Source organism: Columba livia, chromosome 4 (genome assembly GCF_036013475.1).
Source record: "Columba livia isolate bColLiv1 breed racing homer chromosome 4, bColLiv1.pat.W.v2, whole genome shotgun sequence".
NCBI classification, from domain to species: domain Eukaryota; kingdom Metazoa; phylum Chordata; class Aves; order Columbiformes; family Columbidae; genus Columba; species Columba livia.
Window position 1 is genome coordinate 73176289 of NC_088605.1, and position 21189 is coordinate 73197477.

Here is a 21189-nt window from a genome sequence, read left to right on the forward strand (position 1 = left end):
CTCTTTGTTTTGACCTACAGGCAGATAAAGATACATTTATTCTATATTAGTCTAGTCCAACAGAGCTGATATGAAACTTCCTATTTGTATTTATTGCACAGAACTGGGTCTGTGACTCCATTTTTAGAAGGAATAAGGCTATTAAAATTAGCACTAAAAGATAGGTATATTAGCACTCTTACCTCTGGTACCCTAGACTCACTGAAGTATGACTACACAGCATCATGGTGTTGACACGGATAAGATGGTGACATCAGGATGGATATTTTTAAAAATTTGATTGAAAATTCAAATAATCAGACAATATGCAAAAGGATGAGAATCAGAATCCAAGAGCCATGGGCCCAGCTTTCTCTTTCCCAACACCCTTACACTCTGCTGAACACCAGACTCAAGATCAAATTAACCTTCACTAACAGAATATTAGATAATTAGATGATCTCCATGTTTCAGAATATGATTGATTCTTGTTATTAGCAGTCTCTGTTGGCTTTTGGTTGCCCTTCTCATTTCTTTTTAATAAGCTTCCTCAAGTTTTTACAGTTCTTCTTTTTCAAAGGAAACAGTACTAGAGCAGCTTTTTAGGGCTTTTATTGTTTCTGCGGAGATGTTAAAATAAGCCATACTCTAGACACTATTCAAAGAATAAAAACCTTTAAGCTTGACCATAAACACTGTTCAGGACCAACTCAAGTGCCCCGTGTTTCCTTTAGGCTTCTCCATGTAGACACTCCATAGAGCTGTCATTAATGTTGACCAAGATTATATTTTACGTCTGCACAGAAGTCACTGATAACTTCTATTATTATTATTGCCTTACCTGCTATCACAGCCCTTCTAATTTCTTTTGGCATGCCACCATTGTTATTGTGAATTACCTGAGTGTATAATCCTGAATTTTATTTTTTTCAGAGTCATGCTTGGAATTTCAAACCATAAAATTCCATATGATTCATGAATACACTTGTCCTTCATGACTTGATTTTAAACTGTATTTAACATTTAGTTTTGTTCCTCCTCTTGCACAATCTCCTTTTTTATGAACCTTAGTATTAGTGTTACATTCCTCCTACCTAGTTCCTAGTATGCCTATTACACTAATACTTTAATACAAAACTTGTCATTCTAGTTTCCCACCTTATTTCTTAGGCTTCTAATTTGTCTACAGAAGCACATATACTATCATACTATAGTATATATGTATATACTATACTATACATATACTATTTTTCTTCACTATTGTTCAGTTGATGGGTGTTATTAATCCCTCTATACACTCATTAGTCTCCAGCATAAGTAATATGATACAGGCTTATAAGAGAAGACAGTTACAAGGCATAAACACGATTCAATTTATCAAATGAAACCTAAATTCATCATGTGTAGACACTCGCATCCTCAAAATATCACTTAGGCTCTTCACTCTCTTCAAGTGCACACTGTAAGAGCAATTATTATTGTCACAAAGTAGTACCACAAGGCCTATGAATGAATCTGTTACTGAAATTCTGAAGTAGGCAGGTGGCACATGGAATAATGTATTATCTTCCCAGTAGAATACATTTTGGTATCTGTCTTTGCATGAGTTCGTATTCCTGGGACAAACTGGTCAAGGACTTATGTAACAAACATTTTAAACTGATACTCCTGCAAACTATACACAACCATTTTTGATGTTTACCTCAATTGGAGATGATTATTATCTCAATTGGAAGTTAAGTATCTGTTACATGTCCTCTGTGCTCAGAAACACTGAAGTGCATGGAAATGGGTATGAGAAAAAGTGATCTCAAATATGTCTAACACATTATGATAAGGAGTGCACAGGGCATGACCCTGTTTTGTGCTCATATTGTAGTGGTGTCAGCAAAAGATGCACACCAAGATGTATACTGGTACTCATATTCTTGTATGTGTGCTTGGAACTAAGTGTGTTGTGCTTGGTTCATGGGTGAATAGAGGAGGTTGAAGCAATGGCCAGCAGGAAAGCTGCATCCCCAGCCAGCTGCCCCCCTGCACAGAGCTCACCCAGACACACCTGCAGCCTTTGGTCTTTCTCTCACTCCCCTCCCTTGAAATTCTCTTATCTCCAAGTAAATGGTTTCCATGCAAAAGAATAGACAACTTGCACTGATGACTGGACACCTCCGGTGTCACATAACTACACAAAACACTACCTGCCCTACCAAACTAAAGTTCAATACAGCTTTTTTCCAAATTTATGGATGACTTCATAACCGTGGCTTCACGAATCAGCCTTGGTCACTGCATATAATGACAGGAAAAATGCAAGATATGCCTTTAAAATCATCACTAGTATTAATATTCTTACTTTGCCATAGTTGTCATCTTCCATAGCTGTCAAACTATAGAATTCAAATAGAAAATCCCTTCCTCATTTCTCTGTGTTCCCCAATTGATATCTTAAGATGAAGCACATCATATTTCCGGATTCCAGTATCTAGGCTGCCCTCTAAAAAATATCACTCCTCTGAATTGGAGAGAAAATATGAACAGGAGAGTATTAAGAGTTCAAAAATCAAGAGGTGAAACATAAAGGACTCTTAATGACTTGGGGGCCTAAAATGGTTTTCCGGATTTGACAATTCTCTTCCTTTCTTTCTGAGAAAATAGGTGAAATAGTTTCTGCAGAATATCCTGCTGCAATGGCTATGAGATTCAGACTGCCAGAGACATAGGAAAAATAATCCATTTCTTGCTATGCTACCAACTCATAATGATCAGGCAAAAAGAATCTTTTTGGGTTTTGGTCAAAATTCACAACAGGGTTATGTTACTGATAACATACTAAGTCAGTTTGGGAATAAATATAGGCATAACAGCTATTTTTTCCCCTCTTTATTTTGCATTAAGTAAATATTCTATTTAACAAGCTGCTTTCAAAAGATGCAGTGAAAAAAAACGAGGTTGATAGGCAAATATCTTGAGGAGTATAAGTAACATTTACAACAGTGACTAGCCCTAAGTGTCCTTGTTCCAGACAGGAAACAACATCTGACTGGTTCAAACCATCCATTCAAATGAGAAGTTCCTTTTATACAGTCTTAGCCTTAAACACCTTTTCTCAGTGCCCTTAATTATAGCTTAATGAAAACTATTAAAAGATGTATCTGTGGTTTACTATTTAATGTTGCCTGCAGTACTTTTCAAAGGTAGTCAAGGGTTGGGGTTTTTTTGTTTTTCAGGGTTTTTTTTCCCCCTCTTGAATATTATTGCCTATATGCATATATTTCTGACTGGTTTACCAACCAGGGGAGAAATTTGTGCCATTAATATATTTGGGTTTACGTAAAATAAAATCATTTCAAAACAACTGGAGAAACAAAAAGGAAGCCATTCAGATGGCAGGGTCAGAAATGTAGCCAAGAACAGAGTGGGTTGTAGTCTGTGTGGACAGAGCTGGTTTTTCATTAATATTGGTCCTTGATAGCCCAGGTAGCTCGTATTTAAAGAACAGGAGAAATAGAAGACCTTTCCTATCAATTTGCACAGGTATAGCATACATTGTGTAAAATTAATTATATACTTATAAAATTCTAGCCCATTGCCAGTTGCCAAAATGCTCCTCAAGCAGACAAGCATTGCACTGTTGATGAGAACTCATCTATACCGAAGAATTTCTGTACTCCTGTTTTAAGGTTTCTGTTAAGAGGTATCCAAAAGCAAGGCGTTAGACACTAGTCCTGATCTCAGCAAAACTGCCATGCTACCCCCTGCTCGAAGCACGACAGCTGTTCACCAAGAGCAGCACATGTGCCTCTGGCAGAATCAAGGCCAAGTTTTCCCTCTGGGATATTGCCCACTCATCTCTTAAATGTAGAATATATTTGTTTAGCTATCATGCTACCATACACTCTTCCTTTATGCTATTAGTTTTAAGGTGATATCTATGTAACAATGACATTGCTCCCTGTAGATCCTTCTGGCCACCAAAACCAGCCTTATTCAACAGCCAGAGACAGAAATGCTCATAGCCACTCTTCCTGCAGAGAAAGTCAGTCTAAATAAATGAATAGACACCGCTAGAATGCAAAAGCTAAATACGTGGTTTGCATAATACAAAAAAGCCTCTAAAATACCACAGTTCATTCCATTCCCTTTAGTCTACTGTCTCCACCTTACAGAAACCTTTTGTAGGATTTTCCACAATGATGTTTTAAATAAGAGCAAGGACTCAATCATCATCATAGGAATAATCATTTCAGTTAATTCCAAATATAATGGTAGGAGACAAAGTTTCAAAACCAGCTTCTGTTTTATGAGCATAACAGCACGTGTGCATTGACGAAGGGAGTGCGCTCTGGCTGCCACTGACGAGCCACTTACATGCAAGTGTTATGATTTTCTCTCAATCTCTTCCTTTGTCAAGTCCCAATCTCCTGTCACAATTTGGGGCCGAATTGATTACTTTTTTCCCCATTTGAGTTTATAAACACGATGTAAACAGGCGAAACAAATCACTTAGGATGATTTAAGGGTTCCAACTGTGTCTCCAGATGGGCATTTGTAGGATCCAATTTTAAACACCATTTTGTTTTATAAACATCTTATGTATTTTTGCTACAATTTTCTAAATAATGTGTTAAAGAGGGAAGATTTTCCTTCCTGTATCAGTCAGTGTATGGTGTTTTACAAAAAGATAAACTAGGATTTATTTTTTTTAATCTTTTCTACTGTCAGGACCATAATACACAAACTTCAGAAGTGCTTACAGTACTTACCAGCTATTTGTCTCTTATGTTTTGCAAACTAACAAACAGAGCTACATGATTATGCTGTCATTATAACCACTGTCTTAAAGAGTTTATCAGTGTTAGTCAAATGAAGACTGTCTCTATCCTCATTTCAGAGAAAACAGATTTTCTTGATTTGATGAACCCAAGAAACAAATACCAAAAAGTAATCTGTAGACTCCAGCCAACCTGAGCAGTTCTGAGGGAAACTAGATCTATTCTGACCCCAGCAGATAAGAAAACAGTCTGGAAGGAAAAAAGCGCTGGAGCAAGCACACCATGGGGCACCAGACATTATATCTTGCAGCCTGACTGATTTCTGATTAAGTTAGATGGAAAGACTCTTGCCGACTTCTGTAGTCATTAATGAGGGACAAAGACAAACACAAGCCAAAGCTGGAAGAGCAATGACAGTGAAATATAGCATGATCACCACGGTCAAGTCATGTGTCTAGTGATGAAATTAAAGTGCTATCTAAAAATGCTTTCAAGCAATACACAGAACCTGGTGCAGATGTTGAATAATCCACATTCTTGCAAGAAGTGTTGGCTTGAGTCTCTACCTGCACATATTTACATCCCTAAGCTTCTAAATGTGCATATTCCGTCTTATAATTATCTTTCAAGTGTTAGTGTTTATGTTGGGTGGGGTAATAATGGTTTTTGCTTGTTGTAATAAGTGAGCACAGTGAGATAATTATTTTCAGTTGATATGTACTTCAGATTCAACAAGACTGCTTTATTGTGCAGAACGAGCTATCTGTGGCATTATCAGCAGCTCCCGCTGGAGTCAAAAAGCATTAGAAGTCCAATCCTGAAATCAAACTATCTCAGGGAGAGTTCAGTGCCCTTTGCTTGGCAGGAGGTCCCATTGCTCCAGCCTGGTGAGTGACTGAACAGTAGATTGGCATGGCAACCCACTAAGTAATGATTTTGTGGCTACTAAGTGCTTTTCAGTGGTGCAACAGATCTTCAGTTGCTTGTAGCCATTATAAATCCTCCTTCAGATCCAACGCCTACCATCTTTTGGTGTCCTTAGAGAAAGAGGTGTGGGGAGGTCCAAGGTATGTGTAGAAATTCCACAGAACATGGTGAACCTATGAGGGGCCTCAGCACTCACTGCTTTCAGAAGGACTGCAGAAGTTCAGGCCACTTGAAAGAACACTGGAGAAGCAGAGCAGTCATTAAGATAGATGACACTGGGGCATCAGAGAAGTCCATCTCTTCCCCTTGCATGCAGCTGATGTTTGGGTGACCACAACAACTCTTTGGGAGTTCTCTCCAATACACCTGCCAAGGCGAAAAGGCTTGCCACCACAGAACACTACCATCAAAACATGCTTTTCTACCAGTTTTACTTACCTGGGAATCTCTGGTCCACTTGGGCTGATTTTTCTCATATGTATTTTGACTTTACATCACCTCAGTTTCCTTTCTTATTCTCTTCTCTCTCAACCCAATTTCTATCTGCTATTACTCTAAAATGCTCCTTTCTTCGCTTCTCCTCCTATTAGTTACTCATTTTCTTGTTCTGCTTCTATTCCTATTTTTGCATTCAGCAAACTGTTCCCCTGTGTCAGTTCCTTTGTTTTTGCTCCAGATCCTGTATCTCATCATTATTCCTTTCATTCCTGATCTACTCACACAATCCGCTTTTTCCTACACCATGTTCAGCACCATTCAGTGTGCAACTCGGCTTGTCTGCTGCCATCCCTTGTAACTTGCGCTTTGCCATACAAAATACATCTAAGGATACCAAACAGAGCCTTAATTACAGAGCTACATCATGAAAGATGACAGACACTTGTCAGCTGTGGGTAATGGGGTCAATATCCTGCATCATATATCCACATTATCCTATACTTAGCCTCCTCACCTCACTAATTTTCTGAGTGAGACCTAAGCACGGAACGTCTAGCCTGTGCTAGTAGAAGCTTTCATTCTCTGGCCAAAATGGACAGGGATCAAAGGCAAGTGCCAACGGAAAAATTAGCTACTGCTCCTTCAGGTTGAGACTAAAGAGACAGAGAAATAACTTACCACCCTCAGGTACCAGCAGTGACTAGATAACATTTCCAGCAAACAAAATTATAGTCAGGAGTGGCTAAGTCTCCTTCACAAATGCCAGCTAACAGTGCAGGAAGGACTCAGTTCTCTTCTTGACTTCTTTTGGCGACGGAGATTAACATCCAGAGACAGCTCAACTACGGAGGTGGTTTTTAACCCGCAACTGAAAGTCATTCCACCTTTTCCACTATCCTTAATTACAGCAGTGACGGCTTCTCTAGGAAAATGCTACCAAATTTATAGGATAAATTTGAGTGAATGTAACAACTGCAGCTATAAAGCAATATATCACTATGCTAATTAAGCAATTTCATTTCTAAGAAAAGCCACTTAGGAGACAAGTTAGATATTTCAATGTAATTGTTAGTGTACTGGCAAATAAGAATAAACTAGCTTTGTTATCAAAGGCTCAGTAGTAGAGAGCTGTTAATACTCTCTGGTCACCCAAGTCCTTTCTGCACAAAGGCATTATCGAGGGAATAGTCAAGGGTCCTCCACCTTCTCCCCATCTTGTTTATTAGAATGACTGCCTGCTACGTTTTTGTAATCTATCTTGTGCAAAAGCTAGGCTGTTGGTTTATCACTCCGATTTCAACAAGACAAATAGCCTGCTTTTCATCTGATCCTTGTCCTTTGACTTACCTCACTCAGCCAATAGTTAAAATTTCCATCGGTACAGCTGTATGAGTCATTTCACACAAACAATCCACATCTTCAAAGGGCAGTCACCAGACAGGGACATTTAACAACAGAATTTTATCTTAGCCAAAGAGAATTATTGCTAGTACCTATTGGGAATAAGAATAATACAACTGGGCATAAGAATAAGGTGAATGTAATAGAAATCTGACAATAGCATATAAAATAATATCAATGTGCAACGTAAGGAAAACTAGCAATTGAAAGGAATGATTCCAAGCTAGGAGATGCCCTACGAGTCCCACAAGCATATAAAAATGATAGTTTGTTTATGGGTTATCACCTACTAAGGTAAAGTTAATCAAGCATTTTGGACAGCATCTGGCAGCCCACACTAAAGCTAGCTCAATTTGAAAGACTGGACTCATGACTACAAATTTATCTTCATTACCAAGTTGTATTTACTCTTTGGAGAACATGGGGGTAGAGGGCAACAATGCAACTGATGTATATTTTCATGAGATCTGCTGCTCTCTCAGGACAAGACATCCAGCACTCAAATAACGCTATTTCATAGTCATCGTGCAATAGCAAAAGCATCAATTTAGCTGAACACCATCCCCCCCAAAACCAAAACAAATCAAAACAGGCAGGTAAAGGAGAGGGGAACTCATTACCTTGTGGGAAAAATATATAAGTGCAGTAAAAACAATGCAAAAGGTATAGGCTTGAAATTCTAGATAGGGAAATTGATGATTCAGAAGTGAAGTTGGTTTACATCACTCTCTGTTCCTGAGAACATTTAGACGTTTTAAGGTCTGAGCACAGTTATCATGTCTACTAGATGCTGAGTACAACTACGGTGGCAGATACTGGATTTATCATATATTTGATGGTTAGCTATAAATAGCGTTATTTTTGCTAAAACACATATCTATTCCATAATTGCTCATCTCTCAAGTACAACGTTTTCAAAAAGTAGAAATATCTTGAATGAAATTTGTTTCCCATAGCAGGTAAACACAGATGCAGAAGATTATTTGCACAAATTCTTATCAGGAGCATTATCTTATGAATACTTTTATTTTTGTCTTGCAGCTAGTGTCTGTACCTAAAAATCTTGGGCTAGTCTGCCTAGGACCAAGGTGTGTACTGTAACAATTAGGACTTTGCACCTTCCTTCATTTTAAATGAGTGCTACTATTCTAAATGTAGCAGAATAGAAGTTATTCATGAAAAAAAGGATTGATTCAAATCAATGGCAGCTTATCCATTGATTTTAATGGATCTCAATTCAAATCTCGCCTGGATTTGAAAGAACAGACCCAAGCAGTCAACTAACAGTATAAGAAGGGTTCTCATGGTTTGACTTTCCAACTGTATTTAAAAGCTGAATCAAGTCGGGACAAGGGGCAGTTACCAGACTGAAGACCTACAATGGAAACAAAGAGGACTTTTAGGAAATCACTGATATCCTCCATTAATCTTGTCAAAGGTGATCAGATTATTGGGCACATGTACTGTGAAAAACAGTGAAAGTGTATGGGCCACAATTATTCTTTAGCGATGAGTTTGCTCCTTGCAGAATTAGTACTAATCCCTGTGACAGATGACAAACTGTTGAAACTGATCCAGACATACTCCTAGAAGTTTGGAAAACTCTAATTAGTAAAACATTCAAGCTGGTTTTCATATTAATCCCAGTTTTCTATCTGCTTCAGGTTTTTTTCATAATATGAAATTGAAAATCTTAAACAAAACAACAAAAAATATGTTTTTAATTTTGTTTGTTTCCTTTTGACTTGCCCAGGTTATTCCTGAGGACGTTCTAAAAGATGACTATTCTAATTCTGATTTCAGAAAAGCCATGGTTTGGGAAATGCAATGTAGAACATGAGTGCTACCAATGGCTCCAGAAGGGCAGAGGTTTGGTTTCCTGAATAAGCACAGATACACTGAATACTCACATAGAAATTTCTTGATTTAAATTGCTGATCCACTAGCTTCTACATTAACTCACAAACAGCACTGTGTTTCAATCACAAATAAAATGATTTTTTAATGTACTTTGGGAACTCTCTGGATCTGAAGGAAAATATTAATAGTAAAACCATTTCCTTGTGTTGTTTTGGAAAATGTCAGGATGCCAGACTAACTAACACGCAGTTATGTATTCAGTATGTTACACTGGTAACACAATACGGACATACATATAGTCCATATCTCCCTGGTTTTATGGAAGTACAAAAATATCTTTAAATGTGATTCTGGCTGATACTTATCAGCATTCCCTCTAACAGCAGAAGACATTTTGAACAATGTTCCTATTTAATTAATGTGATTAGTGGTTTTGCAAGTCATTATTTGGTCATTGTTAAATGAAACAAAGTAGTGTGATCAGGGAAGTTGGTGGAAAATACATTAATTCAAGGTTTAGCCCAGAAATAAAAGCAGCAGCTGTGCTAATTAAAATGTGAAAAACGCATGAAGTATGCAATATGGAGTATATAAAATACAACATTTCTGTCTCCCTTTTTCCTTGCATCTGTAACAGAGATCAAAATATAGACAACAATACTCGACTTTCTTTTACTCTCTGTCAATGCCTTCCTGATGTTAATTTTTCCTAAAATTTCGAATTGTAAGTACTTAAGCTTTTTAAAGTTTTCTAAAGTTATCAGCATACATAGATTGCCAACACAATTACAGGGGCAGCAAGAAGAATTCTGTCCTACCTGAGAAAAACAGAAACTGAGAAAGCAAATGAGATGTTTTTTGTGCTTTATGCATCTATTTCTCTTGGTGCTTTTATCGCCTCTAAATTGCCTGAGGAAAAGCTCATATGGCTACTCTCCCAATCTCTGTATGAATCAGTAGCAGGTCTGGGACTTTTTGGCAGACGATCCAACATCAGTCTGTGTCTACTGAAATAAAGGCGTGAGCATTTATCAGGTTCCTGTAGCTTTTGGACAGATGACTAATAATCCTGACAGCTTGGCTGTTAATTTTTTAATTAGAGATAAACCTGGTGTTATGTAGCGGAGAAACAGGGGATCCAGCTGTATTGTTGCTTTTCAATCAGGTTGTGCAGTAAGAGGATTAACTAATTCTTTGATAAATAGTTGGTCTACTGGCATACATCTGATTAACTGCATGTCTCCCAGCTTTAAAGTAATATTTAATGAACCTTCTTTTTCTTCCAGCACTGCTTGCATGGGGGCAGAACCACCCAAAGCGCACGATGCCATCAGAACTCCAGAAAGACAAATAATTCTGCTTTTATCCTTATCCCAATCCTAAAATTCAGCTGATTCTAGATACGCCTCAGTCTCTGCAGGTTTCTTATGCACAGGTTTTTGGTTTCTTTTACAGGTACATGGCCATTATTGATCCCTTGAAACCAAGGCTCTCTGCAACTGCTACCAAGGTGGTCATTGGGAGCATATGGATTTTGGCTTTCCTGCTGGCCTTTCCCCAGTGCCTATACTCCATAACCAAGGTGATGCCCGGGAGAACTCTTTGCTATGTAGCATGGCCGGGTGGTCCAAAACAGCACTTTACGTAAGATTTTGTTCTTTTAAACTTGTACATGGTGGTGTCTGCTCTTGCAATGGACTTGGCAAAAGCTGTAGAGTATCATGCAGATATTCTACGTGCAGTATAACTAATAGCATTTATCCTTGAGAAATGTTGAGCAAATTTTCTAAGCTAGGAAGACAGATCATTTTAAGCGATAAGTGAACACATTTATTCTTTTCCACTTCTGAGTGTTCTCCATGCCATGCTGCATGTTTACAATCATTTCACTTTAGATGGCTACTACTATACACACAGAGATGGTCTGAAATGGAGACAGAACATGTAATTCAAAGCTAGCTTCCTTTTCACCCTAACCAGGAAAACAAGTATTTCCAGCCTCATTTGTCCTAATGAGATTTTTTTTTGTCTGGATTTCTTAATGAGAGTACTGGATTTTCCCACTTTATACTGTTATGCTATCACAATTACTCATCTCAGATATCAGATAAGGAAATCATAAAACCTATAACTGGTTCCAGTTTCTGAAAGTGTAGAATAACAGTAAACTAAATTTGATATATACTATTTGTCCCTCTGGCAGAATTAGGAATAAGTGGTTACCCAGCCATAGAATCATTATCTGCCCTTTCATGTCTTCATCGGCATTTAAGATGAACTTCGTGTTCAAGGCTGAAAGCCTGTGTAACCATCCAGCATGAAATTTAACCTTTTGCTCTCTTTCAGGCAGGTGAAAGAGGCCCTGATTATATATGATTTTATCACTTCAGGAGCCATTCACAGATATGTCTCTTTAGGGCACTAAGTTAACTCAGGACAGCTGGGGATTCTTCACTGATCATTCACTGGGATTTGATCTCAAGATGGTATTTATCCAGGAACTAACAGGAGACAAAATACGTTATGTTTTTTCTCTCCAGTGCTTGTGTCAGCAGCAATGACTATGTTGCATACAGACAACAGATTTATGTTGCCGATGTGCAACAGATCTGCCATATGAAGTGCATTGGGTAACACAGGACACTTATTAGGGCCTTTGTATAAATATATCATTTAAATATTTATTTTCCTGTTTCATTTATGGTCCAGGCTAGACCTTAAAACACCTAGCTCACCCTTAGGATACTTGGCTGTGCAACAATTAAATCAATTCAGGTAGCTATGGACAAACATACCTTATTCTCCAGTCATCATAGAGAGTCATTCTTAATTTATGCTACTGCAAGTTCAGAACCAGAACTAGAAACCCCATATAGCACATGCATTAAAACATGAACAAATTTGCAGTGCAATTGAAAACTTTCAAATAGACAGTAAAAACACCAAGGACTAGCCAGTCAATATAAAATGTGCTTTGTGTTACAGTAGCACTCTTCGCTTCCAGCCACCCATCCTGTTGGTGTAGCTCCTCTAGAAGCACTGCTCAGCTCAATGCTTTTTCATTGCAGGTACCATGTCATTGTGATTGTACTGGTCTACTGCTTTCCACTGCTAGTCATGGGCATCACTTATTCCATAGTGGGAATTACCCTCTGGGGAGGAGAAATACCAGGCGACACATCCGACAAATATCACGAGCAGCTCAAAGCTAAGAGAAAGGTACTGTCCCATTAAATCTCATTAAGTGAATACTGATAAAAACATCTGCAGTTGTGTTGCAAAGTATTACAGTATATTCCTTCAGAAACACCAGGTCACTATAAATAACAGTAATGAGAGGTCTACTTCACTAAGAAAATATGATTAAGTTTGACAAGTTGTCTCCTGCATTCGCTAGCTGTTCTTTTTGTAACTTTACTTTTTGTCATTAAATAGAACATTTGAATTTTTACTTTTTAGTCCACATGTAGCAGCACATACTGTGTTGGATATGTAGAACTAAGCCCAAATGTTTAGCCTTTACAGAGCTAAAATATTGAGTTTTGAACAACGGTCTAGCTCCTCTTAGGCCAAATTCTCATCCTACTGAAAAAAAAAGTTCATCTTGCTGTAATTTTCAGTAGATTAAGGCCCATATATCTTTGAGATTGCTGATTGGCCTATTCATATTGAATAATTTAGGTTTTAAATCAATAACTTCTGGTGAGAAATATATTTTCCCGGTTATTTTCTTTCAATCTTTTCCACTGTAAGTACTACCTGATCTAACAAGTCTGTGGGTTGCTTATGAACTATTTGACTATTTCCACGTCAATTTTCATAATGTTGCAGTGCCATGAAGGTTTCTTTCTTATAAGATTCTTTTTCTTAACCTAACTTTTCTTCTTTGATAAGGCAGCCCTTCTGCTTTTTATTTCTGACACTTCTTTGATACTAAAATGCATTTAATCTTCTGGATTTGAAAAAAATGGTACCCAAACACAGACTTCTAATTCACAATGATGAGTTGCTCACAATTAGTTGCTCAGTTTGCTTCCTGGTACTGTATGTTTGAACAGTGCTATATCCTACCTCACCATAGCAATAGCAGAGTGCCGCATATTCAGTTCTGAGACAACAGAAGACCCTCTGCAAACAGAACACTGATGTTTCCACTTCTTCCACCACTGGGAATACGAAAGAGTTTTTTTCCCCACAGACTACACAGGAAAAAGTTGCTATGGCAGAGGATATATGAAAGGAAATATTAGGATCATTTTCTCATTCATGCTTCTTCAGACTCATAAGAAACAAGTGCAAAACTTTCTATGGCAAGTTTCAGTTGTCAGAACGGTAAACGTGCCTGGACAGCTTTACGATATGATGTGCAATGCCTCCTATGAAGCCAAAGGTGTTCGTTGTTTTTGCTTGTACATACTTTAAGAGGACAAAATGTTAACCTCTCTTAAGAAAGCAAAATGCAGTTTGACTAATATTATCACTACTATTGCCTGGTAACAGTTCAAAAAGTATCTGGAATGTGAATGGAGAGAAAATGCTGAAAAATCATCACGGAAAACTAACCAGTATGTTTTGCCTGTTTGTCCCAGGGTGAAATTATTTGACTTATTTCAAATACTGGAAGTATTTCAAAACATCAGCATTTCACTCTTGATTACCTTTACAGTCTTTGCCATGCCTGTTGGGACTTACCCAGAAGTGTATTTTCAAAGTTAAGAAATTACCTTTCCTACAAAGCACAAGCGGAAGATGATTTCACTGGTCAGTTAACTGAGCTATTACCAATACTTCACTTTCAGCCAGTGAAAAGAAGGAAGCAAATACCCAGTGGAGGGTGCCTGGGGTCTGATCGTAAAGGCAAACTGAGAAATCACTTTCTGTAACAGATACACTTTGCGAAAGCAAGTGTGGCCAGAAAATTATTAACAGAAAACTTGAAGAACCAGGAGATCCCAGAATTTCAGCACCTGTTATCATAATGACTAAGTAAAATAAATATCTTAGGTCATAAAAATTGAAGGTCTCTGAAGACAAAATCTGGCTCTGACTGCACACTACGAAGGGTCTAAATAAAACCTCTGAATACATTAAAAACAGCATCTCTTTCGAGCTCTGAATATATGCAAGAGACAAGGCATATCACCCTTAATTAAAGTATTTTAAATGTGAGAGAACTGGAATGCATGCCTTCAACAACTGCAATAAGGGGACTAAATTATGCGCAGATATATTGTAACTGCATCGGTGACTTTATTGGCAGAGCTCCATGACAGCTCTTCAGTTCCACTGCTGTGCTCTCCAGCAGGATTTATGAAATAACTGGTATTTGGATAGATGAATAATAATTGGTCATTCATGGAGATGAACTGATAGACCGGAATATAAATAAAGCTATCACTCAGCTTGCCTGTGCCAAACTGCAGAGAATCTACAATATTCCAAATGTGCTTTTTAGAAACAGGTGAAAATCACCACCTACACATAGAGGTGTATCTGTGTTATGTCTATTGATACCTTCACAAAACAAATTTAATCCTTTAACTTAAGTACTTAAGGCTTTAAAAGTTTCTGTACTACAATATTCTATACCTGCTGCAAACACCTTTATGTCATTACTCATTTTCTGGTTTTATTGATTGCATCAAAAAATGGGATATATGCTTTTTGCAAAGTTAGTTTGATATTTTCATTCTTCCAAAAGAGCACAGAGCAGAAAAACACATTGTGAGTTCAGACATTATCTCTGAACTGTGTTAAAGTTGTATTCACGTGGACAAATAATATTGAGTGAGTAAACTAAAACATTCTTACACTGTATGGGTTCTTAAAGTATTTGCTCCACTTCTCATTTACATCTGCATAACACCTAGGAGTAAAAGTTCTGAAACTAATGAAGTGATAAAGTGTGATATTGGTGCAAATGGAATCAGATGTCTCATTCCTGACCTTGTAGAAGCATCAATATCAAAGATGGGTTAGAAAGGCAATAAGGAGCTGCAGAGCAGATTGAAAAGGAAATTATTCCCCAGCCTAAGTCTTGGGTATTGATGGCAAATCCATATTTTGCAATGCAAATTGCTATAGCCCCCTAGCATTGCCTGAGTCTCGCAGAAAAGTGTATTTTATTCCTAATCTTTCAATAGCTGTTCTCAATGCTATATCTAAATCAGACTCATTTTTCCAGCTATTTTTCATGCAAAATAGAAACAGAACGAACAGAACGCCCATATTTGCTGCTCTTTGATAGTGTAGCAGAATCTGTTAGCTCCTTTTCACTTGTACTGCTTCAAATATTTCACAAGAAAAGCAAACTTGCTAACTTCAATTCCATTGAAGTTATGTCTGTTTTGTTCTTTCAAATACATTTTTTCTCATTATATACCATTCATTAATGAAACAACGTTTCTTACTCAGAGAGGAAGGACTTAAAGGAACAGGCAAGATTCAAAAGCACATAATTAACTATTTTTATAGCCATAGTTTCTCTTAGACATAGGCAGAAGTACGTCAATATCAGCAGAACACATTGACTTAGATTTTCCATCATATCCCACACCTAGCCTCAAGACTTGCCTAAAGGTTGCACAACCAAAAGACTCAGTAAAACTCTTTTTAACAAATGAACAGAAATACACTCCTTTCCTCTGGCCATGCTGCCCCCAAAACACAAAGGGAGACTGAGCAGAACACCAGGGGAAAATGACGCCACTTAGGCAGCGGTTGGTGATGTTCATGCAGTCACACATTTTGGAAAGCTCCACAGTGAAATGGTAGCAGAAACAGAGCTTGACATCCAGTACAAGTGAATTCAGTATATTTCTGGTTTGCTTGCTTTAGAAATGTTTCCTAACGCATAAGAGCAAACCTTATTAATTAATACTATGCAACACAGAAAAGAGAAGAAAGCAATTGAAAAACGGTAATCACCAAAGAAAGCCAGAACAGGCATAATAAAAAGAAACAGTACTAAAAAAAAAAAGTTAGACTCTCTTTTCTGCTCTGCAATTGTACCTGTAAAATGTCATTAGAGATTTTTTCAGTAAAACATCACAGTGTACTGGGAAAACACAACTGGGCTTTTGTGGCAAATTCATACTTGGCCTGTTTCACTTATTTTCCCTGTGCCCTAATTGACCTTAACAGTTCACTGGCATTCATCCATCAGGATTTGTACCAAGTAAAATCAAGGTGCCCTGGGTTTATAGACCCTGAAGGCAGTTTGGATAGATGAATTCATAGTTATTGATATCAATAAGAAATGAAACTTAACACTGGAAAGACCAAGGGGATGGACAAGAACTGCAGCCATAAACTGTAAGGGATGGCCTTCCACACTGTCTCTGAAAGAGGAAAGGAAATTGGGAAATAATCTCCTTCCTTTTCAGCTTATTCTTATTCTTTTTTTCCTCCATTTCTGCAAAAACATACTCATTCTTAGCTGATGAAACAAGACATAACAGTGCTCTTCAATCCCTCTTATAACTTCTGTGGCTGACTTCAAATTCAAGAGTTAACTGGCCTGCATTTCAAACAATTTTATGCCACACAGACTTGCAACGTCTTGCTAGTCTTCTTAAGTAACATGTCAAGGAGTGAATTGTACTACTTAAATACTCAAAAGAATGACAACTCAACCTTGATTTTTCTTAAACATCCCTTTTGGCTGGAAAAATTAGCACATTTTTGTTCCAGAAGTAATACTTTACACATTAATAAGGAAACCTCATGCCTCCCCGTAACCATGCACGTATCAGTGTATTACCATTGTCTTCAGTGAAACTCAGACTGATACAGCTTTACCTGAGAGGAAAATGATACTTCCCATTTTTATAATAGGTAATTGTTGCTATTTATGAAAAACAGCTGCAAACCTGAGTGATTAAGAACGTATTGTGCTTCAGTCTGCCGTTTCAGTGACTTGTTGCTTCACAAATTAAATCGAACACTAATGGCCATGTAAAATCATCTTTTGCTAGTCTAGTATAACTGTTTATTCCAGAAATTTCTGCTTTCATGATGATGATGATTTGCTATTTAATCATGGGTTTCCAGACAGAAACGGCAAGAAGAAAATTTTGCGATGAGTTTGCTGTTTTTAAAGATGAGTGTTTTGTTTTTGAAATAAGAATCTAGTTGCCTGAATTTGTGATAAAATTTTTTTAGTTGAGCATTTTCTTTGGGTCATACTGTAAATAGTTATTTTGGGAATCAAACCTGAATATTACATATGGGTTTAACCAAAACTTAATTCATTTTGTGTTACTGTTTGAGTGCAGCAGTTGAGACGAAAAAGCCATTATTTGTACAGGCTGTGAAGGTTAATTTGCTTTAGGAGACCTCAAAGTAGACTCTTGAAGCACTGCTTGCCTTGCCCTTTGATAGAACACAGTCAGCTGGCCAAGAAGAATTTGGATGTCAGAAAAAAACCAAACAACTTTCTTTCAAAAGTGGTGTTAACACAATTAAGTATGCCCAGCTGGCAACCTGCATTCTTACTGTGATCTCTAGCAGCTCTGAGGCATGAGCGACACAGTGTTCAACCGAAATCTTCACTGTTTCAGTTCTTAAGTGCTGTACGGATGAAATGTTCAGTATAAATATGGATTTTCCAGATAACGCTTTGAAAATCTGGAGACAAAAATCAGACCTCCAATCCTTTCCTTTAGTACCTATGGTATTCCAATGATAAATAATTCTAGGAAAAATTTCATATGCACAACTGCTACTGCAAGACTTACTAATTAAATATCAAGGCAAGTAATTAGATTCTCAAGTACTCTGAAATTACAGAAATCCTGAATGGTGTTGAAGTAATACTTATTATTCCTGGCAGATCTGAAAACACAGCAACAAGCAACAAGCAAAGTGCACCTGTAGGTCAACAGACAGAGAGCATTCTGGTAAAAAGTCTTCTATCTGCACAGTGTGTGCACGGCACAGGTGTGAATGCCCAGCAGTGGAATGGTGGAAGTTATGTCCAAAAGAATAGAAAGGACACGCTGTTTCATGATAAACTGTGATTTGATAATGTATTTCTATGGCATCATTTCAGAGATATAATTTAGTCCAGAAATATCTGTCCACTTACAGTCACAACCTCTTCCCTGCACCAAAAATCATCTCTCATACAGTCCCATATACATGCCTAGATATAGACATACAGATGTACACTTACTAAAGGTGAAAATGATACTATGTTCTGATGTATTGTCTTCCCTTATAATACTGATCTTCCTTCTGCACTGGTTTACAGTTAACTGATGAAAAGTGCTTTAGAAGAACCAAATACTAATAATGTTGTATGTGTGGACAGATGTCCCTGTTGTGTCTTTAAGAGGTGATCAGTATATATATCAGTAACAGTAAATATTCTCCTAAGAAAATCTTGTACATTGCAGTCCCAGCCAGCAGGAAAGGTTATAAACTGGTGCCAGATACTAAATCAAAATTTGCTTTATGTTTCCCACAGAAAATGTAATATGAGTTAAGGTCAACACCATAGTACTTATATGTCAAATTATTTAATTACGTTAGCTGAAAATTTTATTAAATTATGAAAATATTAACCTAAGACACATAGGTATGGGAAAATTTAGCTCTTTTTTCCTGGCAAAACTACAGACAGTAGGAAATGCACCTTGTAAAGAGAAATGAAAGGAACTGTTGATCACAATCCCCATGATTCCTCAATATTCACAGTACAAATGAACAACAGATCTCCCAGCACAGATCTATCATGCCTGCTTTCATTTCACCTGCATAAAGAAAATCTGTTGTATAAACTTGTGACATATTGTCTTGAAAATGGTAGCTGGGCTACCATTTGGCATTGCTGAGGAGCAAAAGGCAGGAGTGAAAATTTTACATGACTCACAACTTTTCTCTTGAGTTTCAGCACAAACCAGAGCTCCTCATCATTTGTGCTCGATGGAAACTGTGGTAGCTAACAGACGTTAGGATGCCTACAGAAAACAACAAATAATGATCACCAGCCAAGGAAGTTGTTAGCCTCTGAAATTAAACAGGATACTGCACTTGCTCATTTCCTTCAACCTAGTGTTTACTCAAATCACATCTGATAGCTGGAGACCAGCAATATACTTGCAGACCATAACAGAAAAAGATCCCAGTGTCAAATAAAGGCCAAAATGAGATGTCCAAATAAAACAACCTGTAATCTTATTCCACGATGAGGCATACAGAAAAATTTCAGATCAAAAGGAAAATCATATAAAAGCATATTCATCTTTGCTTTGACAAACTTTAACAATCAAATGCAAGAAAATTAACGGATGTAGAAATGCTAGTCCAAATAAAAAAGGCTAATGTATATTATAAACCAGTATTACTACTTTCCTCTTACAGGTGGTAAAAATGATGATTGTGGTTGTGCTGACATTTGCCATCTGCTGGCTGCCCTACCACGTTTACTTCATAGTTACAGGGATCTATCAACAATTAAATCGGTGGAAATACATTCAGCAAATCTATCTGGCCAGCTTTTGGCTTGCCATGAGCTCTACCATGTACAATCCCATTATCTACTGCTGTCTCAATAAGAGGTAAGAGTTATGAAACTGTTGGTATGCATGATGTCAATGAGAATATAAATTGTTTCAATGGGATAAAAGACAAAGAATTTTCACTTTAATAGTTTTCAGTTGGGGGGCGGAGGGGGAGGGAAACAAACTTCCTTTAGTTTGTAGTTGAAATGAATCAAATACTTTAGTCTATTTAAAGTTTCAGACCAAAAATCAGTATTCAGAAACCAACACTTCCCATTTCCATATGCAAAATTTAAAATCTGTAGCAATGTAATATTTTTTGGCTTGCAAAACATTAAAATAAAGAAGTAAAGATGGTCATTAGTGACTCACAGTGCAATATGTATGTTCACTAACTATTTGTAGCCACAAATTTGTTTCGCAGCACTGAAAGGATATAATATAAAATGTGATTTACTGTGTATTTGATACCTCACCATTAGATTTCTACTGAGCTCTGAGGTCTGTAACAGGCTTACAAAACAAATATTTATATTCTCGTTACTCACTACTAAATTGCAGTACTGTTTGAGAGCAACGCTTTGTGCTCTGAATATCAAAGGCACTGCACTTGTTGAGTTTGGTGAGATTTTATGGGTATTTGCCAGTTTGAGACTACTGGATTGCAGAATGAACTCACGTTTTTCACTACAGCTTGTAGGACCAGGATCTAAACAAATATCACCCTGGCCATTCTATTTTTCAATATTCCTTCTAGAATTACTAGATAAGGGCCACCGAGAACAACAAATCAGTTCACAAACTCAGTCAGTATGAATCAGTCCTGAATAAGTAATAGTAAATATTATTTGAAATCACTTTTGAATGAGCAGTCAGTGTCAAATTTAATTGAGGACAAGATTCTTACCAATTTTGGTAAGTATTTCTAAAACCCAGTGCAACACATTTCAAATGGAGTCTAATGAAGTGACCAAATCCTGCTGAGTTTTTACAGGTGTAAAAACACTAGAGTCTGCCTCTTTCATGAGGATAGCTTATGATACTTAACACTCAAATTCTTTTAAAATGTCAAGGTAATGCCTGACTTGACACAGCCCCTGCTCCTTTTGATTGTTTACAGCTGTTCAAAGAAGAGATAAAGTTTTAGTAAGCAAGAATGACATCCTAACTCAAATGGCAAAGTTCCCATTAATTTCAACAGAAACCAGATTTCACTGGGTCTCCAGTGTCTGCAAAATCAAAGGTGAGGAAGAACCGAGCCTCATATATTCTCAATTACTACCATAAAACCCCCAAAACCTTGCCAT

At 37.3% G+C, this 21189-nt stretch overlaps 1 protein-coding gene and 1 long non-coding RNA gene across 8 annotated transcripts in view; one reads left to right on the plus strand and one right to left on the minus strand.

The window, feature by feature from the left end:
- The window catches only part of LOC110356328 (uncharacterized), a 244019-nt gene that overhangs the window by 151816 nt on the left and 71014 nt on the right, over window positions 1-21189 (minus strand). The window contains exon 5 of one of the 7 annotated variants that reach the window (XR_010472584.1): window positions 7464-7609. The exons of the other annotated variants lie outside the window; for them this stretch is intronic. This is a non-coding gene — a long non-coding RNA (uncharacterized LOC110356328). The remainder of the gene's footprint in view (window positions 1-7463; window positions 7610-21189) is intronic. 7 annotated transcript variants of the gene reach the window in all.
- TACR3 (tachykinin receptor 3) overlaps window positions 1-21189 on the plus strand; it is a 29488-nt gene that overhangs the window by 4637 nt on the left and 3662 nt on the right. The window contains exons 2-4 of the mRNA XM_021283035.2: window positions 10833-11021; window positions 12446-12596; window positions 19743-19939. Of these exons, the coding sequence (XP_021138710.2) occupies window positions 10833-11021; window positions 12446-12596; window positions 19743-19939 (537 nt within the window). The remainder of the gene's footprint in view (window positions 1-10832; window positions 11022-12445; window positions 12597-19742; window positions 19940-21189) is intronic.